Source organism: Gavialis gangeticus, unplaced genomic scaffold, assembly GCF_001723915.1.
Source record: "Gavialis gangeticus isolate Ggan-Ray unplaced genomic scaffold, GavGan_comp1, whole genome shotgun sequence".
Classification (NCBI taxonomy): domain Eukaryota; kingdom Metazoa; phylum Chordata; order Crocodylia; family Gavialidae; genus Gavialis; species Gavialis gangeticus.
In genome coordinates, this window is record NW_017728993.1 from 65,661,131 (window position 1) to 65,667,899 (window position 6,769).

A 6,769-nucleotide genomic window follows, 5' to 3' on the forward strand; every position below is an offset into this window, starting at 1 on the left:
AAAAAAAAAAAAAAAAAAAAACAACAAAAAAACATGGTCTTGCTTCTGATGGAAAAATAACCCCACTAGCATTAAAAGCATCTCAGGTGAGAGCCCTTTGTCTTAAACAAATGAACTATCCAGAAGTTCACTGAAGTGCCTTTTATGTAAATTGCTGCATTAGTGCAGATGTCGTGGGCCAGATCCTCAGTGGATGTAAATCAGCGTTACTCTGTTACCTTTACACGAATTCACAGCAGCTGAGGAACTGACACTGAGTATAAAAAGCAAACAAATGAACAACACCACCCACCTTAGAAAATGAACTTGCACCTTTCCTACCCCATTCCCTCACATATTTCCAAATTCCTTCTTGATGACTCCTCTGCCCCCCCGCCTCCCGCCAGCTGTGAAAATCCCAATGCTTCAATGCCCTGGCAGGGTTTCTTCTTCCCAAGGACACTGAACAGGAACAGGTCCCTTGTCCCTTTAAACCCATTTCAAGCTGAGCAGGAGGGAGGTAGCAGGGTGAATCAGTGCAGCGGGGGCCTGATCATATGTGATGGTTGCTGTATTAGGTAACAGCTCTGCCGTTTGAAATTGGATCGTAGAAGAGGAGTGTTAACATCTCTGGTGTCCTGGCGGAAGGTTCATTTGAGTCTTGTATGGTGCTGGGAAGATAAAAAAGGAGCTTTTAAATAATCATTTTGTCTTCTACTCGCCAGAGTGCAGACTTCAAGCGATAAATAGGCGGCATCACTTCTGCTTAGACACATTGGCCTTTTCATTTACTTATTTAATAGTGTTATTCTAACCGGCTGGCCAAAGAGACATCGTCTCTGCAGATCCCAGCGCCGTCTCAGCCAACTGAATTTTGAACTCTACTCACTAAATGTATAGAATGATAATGTAATAATAGCAACTGTAAGCACACATATAGGTACCTGCATGTATATAACACTTCAGCGTGTGCAATATATATATGAGTGCGTGTGTATAATTTGTATTGTACAGTAATAACACTCAGCAGTTACATGATGCTTTCCCCCTTGAAAGGCTTTACAAACACAGACTAATTAATCACACGTGCCCACCTGTCTAGGCAATAATTCTTTAGATTTTGAATCTAAAAATATTTCCCTTTTAAATCCTGACTATGATTGTGCCTGTCTTGACAAACCCATTTGCCTTTGCTTTTACCTTTGTTTTTTCAGTTTGTAATTGGAGGCTTTTTTGAAAAGAATGGGACATTATTCTCTCCTGTTCACGTCGCCTCCATCGCTATCCCGTATCCGGCTCCTTTCTTTTAAGCATTTACATTTGTCTTGTTTCTTGCTTAGCATCCGGGGCAGCCAGTCCCCAGTCAACATGCATTTACTGACGATACTCCACATTTTTGCTGAATCTCCTTACTTGGCACCTCTCTGCTTTAGGACTGTACTGTTGGGCTATCTTAGAAAATCTTCTTTCCTTCCTGCTGCTTTTGTAAAGCCTCATATCTAATTTACAGCATGATGTACATAGGGACGGGTGTTCATATTAAAATTCTGGATCTTGACTCTCTTGAATCATTTTCAAAGCTTTGCACTCAGGATCTGGATCCAAATGTGGCATCCTAAACCAACCTCTTGTATTTGAATTATTGTGAATGTTTTAATCGTGTATTAATTATTATTACTGTACTTTACTAACAAATTTGCTATCAAATTTTGATATTCTAACCATTTTAACTGACACAATTTCAAATGTAAAAGTGTACATATTGCCCCCTCACCCAAAATTGCTCATTCAGAAAATCATTATTTTAAAGCATTTAGGGTTTTACACTCCTGCAATAAATGACCTTTTTCAACTGAGTTTCTACTTAAAATTGCTCTAAATTAAAAGTAATTGTGTCTTTCAGAAATTTATTTTGGATTCTGGAAACATACAGTTCATGTTGTTTTTACTGCGTTAGTACTATTTTTTATTGAGGGCCAATTTATGATTATTTTTTTAAACTGACAGTAAAATCATTTGCTGCTGGTTGGCAGTGCAGATTACAGGTTTGGGGATAATGGGTCAAATTCATCTTGGATGTAAGCAAGCACAGCTCTGCTTAAATCAATGGATCGTAACCCAGCTATGCCATATTTACATATTAATATATAAAATGTATATACATACTGTATTGTGTGTGTGTATGGAATTTCTATTGCAATTCAGTGTATGAGCTTTTCCTATCTGTCTGTAAATCTCTGAATGCATGCAGACCGTGTCTATATGCAACATTTTCTCTCTTGTGCCTCTCCAAGGAATGTTTACAAAATTAAATATAATGGGTTTTAAAAGTAGGTGATTCAGCATCTGCAATTGCCAGGCTGCCCATTTTTTTTCGGAAGTGTAACCACTTCAGCTTGATTTTTTTTCAGGCAGGCACCTTGAAACATATTTACCATTTTGCATCCATATTTGCAATGCAAGCCTGGAGTGGTGGTGTGTTTTGATTTAATTTGAACAGGAAAACACTCAGAGAGAATGACTTTTACTTGATGCACTAATTGAAACTGAGCATGCTAAAAAAGATGATCTTTGGCAGGCACTTTTGTGAAGATATATTTATTGCTGTTTTCCTTGCTTCATTTTGTTCAGCTAAGTTGTGAATGAATGACCAAATAAGGTGCTTCTAAATAATATATATAATATATAAACATTTCCCATTTTCCTACTGTCTTCCAGTAGAGGATCTCCAAGCACTTTGTGTACATTAGTGCTAACCTTTTCAAGCCCTCACCATCTTTCTGTAAAGACAGGAACACTGTAGCATAAGTAGTTTTAAGACTCCTATCTGAAAAGGAGCTCAGTCCACACATACAAAGCTTATGGAGTCTCAGGGCTTGATCCTGCACTGTTTAAGTCTATGGGAGTTTTATGTTTTAAGCTTGGGATTGGACTATATGTGACCCCTGTGAGAACACAAGAGAGTATGTGGGAGAGCTAAGGACTGAGCCCAGGTCTCCTGACTTTCAGCCTCCTGACTTATTTGCGGAAAGGTCTCTTTTTTAGCAAATTGTAGTAAAGTAAAAGATGGTTGAACTCAATATCAGCAAGGAAAAGCAAGAGAGCCTGGGATCTGTTCTGATTCTCCCCCAATAATGTGTTTTCCCACAATGTCTGTGACTCCCCCGCATGTAGTCAAGGCAGGCTTTTATTTATTGGGATTTATATGGATGCTGTTAATACCTCGAGTACGCATTCTGCAGATCCGAAAGCAGAATCTTGTTTTGTGTTTAATTTTATTTTTTCTAATGAGAACAAAGAGCAGAGCAACTATACAACAGTATTCTGGGGTTAGATGGGATCACAGAGCAAAAGCCGTATAGAAATCAGCTTTATGGGAAAAGCACGTGGACTGCAATATTTCTGTAGAGCATTTTAGCCAGCCGATAGAATTTGTGGGAGAGGGTGCGGGAGGGTGGGAGAGGGTGCCCCCCTCCAAGATCTCTCTCAAATTTCTCTTGGTTTTAGCCCCATAATATGTTTCCTTAGGGGAAGAAAAACAAAATGTAACTTAAGAATTAATATTAATGGATGGATTGTATGATTCCACAATGAATAATCTAATCTCTGTTCAGCTCTTGGAAGATGCTACGTTCTATTATTCATTGATTATTTTTATTTCCAATGTTTATTTGCCTTTTAAACAAAGAAAATAAATATCCAAGCTGATCTTATTCTTCCTTTTGTAAGTGAGGAGCATGTGTAAACAGTCTGCAGCCCAGGCTGTTCATGTGGAGAATGCGATGCCCCGAATAGCTAAATGTCCTCTTGCATCGGCCTCATATCTACCTTCCCTGTCACAACCTCGTGTGGGTGACCTGCAAAGGCTGCGGAAGCAACCAGAACTGGCAAGAGCCCACAGGGCTGACCAGACACACGCGGGACTGGTTATTTATTTATTAAATCTGCCCTGGCTGCAGCTTTAACTCTCATCTTGCCAAGCCTTGCATGAGTTTCCTCTCCACTGAAACAGGGACCACAGGGGCTGGCAAAAAAAATATAAAAACCCAGCAGTAGAACAATTGTTTGCAGCTCCTTTCCCCTTTGCTGCCATAGTCTAAGCTCTGGATGCCCTAAGCTGTGGGCAGTACTCTGTTGAAGGAGATTTATGGACTGGCTGCAGTCAGCAGGATACTTTAGGGGCTGCTTTCTCCAGCTGGCTGGTGCTCAAAGAGCATATGAGATGGAGTTCATGGTCTGACGCTGACAACAAATGCAGTCATTCTCTGCGGTGCCCCTCAGACTCAGCTGAGATGGCCAATACATGACCAGCTAGGAACAACAGCGTCTAATTCAGGCCCCACCAGCTTGAGGCTGTCATGGGCTGGTGACTCTCAGTTACCACTGGTTTGGTCTGGATTTGACCTGGTGACTTCAAGGTGGCATGAGATTTTTGCAAGTGAGGGGTCAGCTCCTAAGTTGCTGTAAATGCATGTAGCTCCATTGGAGTTGGTGGAAATTGCCAACTGGTGTGAATTTGGTTAGCCCCACTGGCTAATCCAGTGGCCTGGATCCTCATCTGGTTAAAATGAACATATTTCCATTGGATCTGATGGGCCAGATGTTCAGCTGGTATTAATTGTTCTTAGTTCCACTGGAAGTCTTGGACCGTGCTGTTGACAGAGCTGTTGCCATTGCTTGTGTTAATCTACAGGGTATTACTAACCATTCTCTTTTGTCTTTGTCCCTTCTCACAGTCCTGAGTATTCGGGGAGCCCAGGAAGAGGAGCCCACGGACCCCCAGCTGATGCGGTTGGACAACATGCTGTTGGCGGAGGGGGTAGCAGGACCTGAGAAAGGAGGGGGCTCAGCAGCAGCAGCCGCTGCTGCAGCAGCATCCGGAGGGGCTGGTTCAGACAACTCCGTGGAGCATTCTGACTACAGAGCTAAGCTTTCACAGATCCGACAGATCTACCACACGGAGCTGGAGAAATACGAGCAGGTAACAGGCTCATTCATGCTGGATAAGCAGGGCTGTGTTCTTCACCTAGCCAAAGCAGAGGCAGATTTTTAAATAAATCTCTGATAAAGGAATAATAAACCCATCAGTGCCATTATCTTCCAGTACAGTGCAGGAAAGATAATGTAAGAACAAATGAAGCTCATAGGAGAATTGGTAGACTGCCTACAAACAATTCTGTACCTCAGTCCGAGGTGGGCTAGAGTGCTAGTGATATCTATAGCAGGGGTGCTCAACCTCTGGGCCGCAATCCAAATATGGCCTGTGGAGCCTTGGAATCTGGTCTGTCTGGCTCTCCATGGATGAGGAGGCAAGGTGGCAGAGAACAGTGGCAGTTAATACTGCTAGCACTCCCCGCTGCCAAAATCCAAAGCTGTAAGTGGTGGGTCAGAGCCAGGCCTCACTCCTGCATCTCCATGGCCAGATCAGGGCTAGGCCATGCTCCCTGTCCCTGCACAGCTAGTACAAGGTTGACCCACACCTCCCCCTCCCCTCCTACCCCCCACAGGGCTGAGCCATGCCCCTTTCCTCCTACCTACCCAGGCTTGGGCCAGACTACGCCCCCTCTGCCTGTGCAGCTGCTCTGGGGCTGGGCCATGCTCCACTCCCAACAGGGTTTGGCCACACCCCCTTTCTCCAGCCAGGTTTGGGTTGGGCCACACCTCCTTCCTCCTGAAAGGTTGGGCCATGTCCCCTCCCCCTGCAATGGAGTGGGGCGTGTCATACCTCCTTCCCTGAGGTGGGGATGAGCCAAGCTGCCTTCCCCTGTGTGGCTGGATTGGGCTGGGCTGTCCCTCCCTCCACTCAGCTGGATGGGACTCTGCCATGCCTGCCCCGGGCACTGGCCCTGGTCAGTGCCACCAGTTGGATCTGGTCCATGGAGAGACCAGGCACTGACCATCTGACCTGCTGGACAAAAAAGTTGAGTGTCACTGATCTATAGCTAAGGTTTCATGGATTTTTCCTCTATCCAGTGCCCTTATTTAGAATTTCTTGAAATGTTCACCATTTAGGATAAAGTTGGAAATGTAAAGCTAGTCTTTTTGGGGGGATGTTTTTGCACAAAAAGATTGGCCTCCATTCCAATGTAGCCTTTATTTTATTTTTTCCCTTGGCAAAAAAAATCATTGACACCTGCTGAATGAATCTGTTCTTTCTTTCTTGCAGCATTCAGTCTATGCTTTATATCAGAATGTTATCAGCATTTGAATCAAAATCATTATGGAAATAGTTCTGGTGCTGAAAAAGCCATTTTTAGTAAGGAAAGAAGACTTCCAGTAAAGAGAAAATTTTGATTGCAATTTTGATTTTAAAAAAAAGTGATAACCAATTCAGGGGAAAAAATAAAATCACTAAAAGCACTTTAAAAAAGGGGCTAAAATAGTCTATCATATTGTCTGACATAAAATATGCACCATTCTCCTCAAAATCAGCCCCCCAAAATTGGGGTGCATATGTTAAGCAGGGAAGTTGATTTTCTGACCGGTATAGAAGCACTGTGCTTTGATTTGTGCTCCAAAATGCAGCAGCTATTGTATTACTATTCAGGCAGCTGAGGGAATCAATTGAATGGTTCATATTTCATTCCAGAGGTGTTAATAGTTAATAATTGTTTCATAGTTTCTAGGGTCGGAAGGGACCTGAGCAGATCATCTAGTCTGACCCCCTGCCATGGCAGGAAAGAGTACTGGGGTCAAACGACCCCAGTAAGGTGGTCATCCAACCTCCTCTTAAAAACCCCCAGGGTGGGAGCCTGCACCACCTCACTTGGAAGCTGGTTCCAGACCCTAG

General features: G+C 43.1%; 1 protein-coding gene across 4 annotated transcripts in view; it reads left to right on the top strand.

Moving 5' to 3' along the window:
- The window catches only part of PBX1 (PBX homeobox 1), a 349,199-nt gene that overhangs the window by 282,554 nt on the left and 59,876 nt on the right, over positions 1-6,769 (top strand). For all 4 annotated transcript variants that reach the window (XM_019501884.1, XM_019501886.1, XM_019501885.1 and 1 more), the window contains exon 3: positions 4,716-4,960. In XM_019501884.1, coding sequence (XP_019357429.1) covers positions 4,716-4,960 — 245 coding nt within the window. The remainder of the gene's footprint in view (positions 1-4,715; positions 4,961-6,769) is intronic.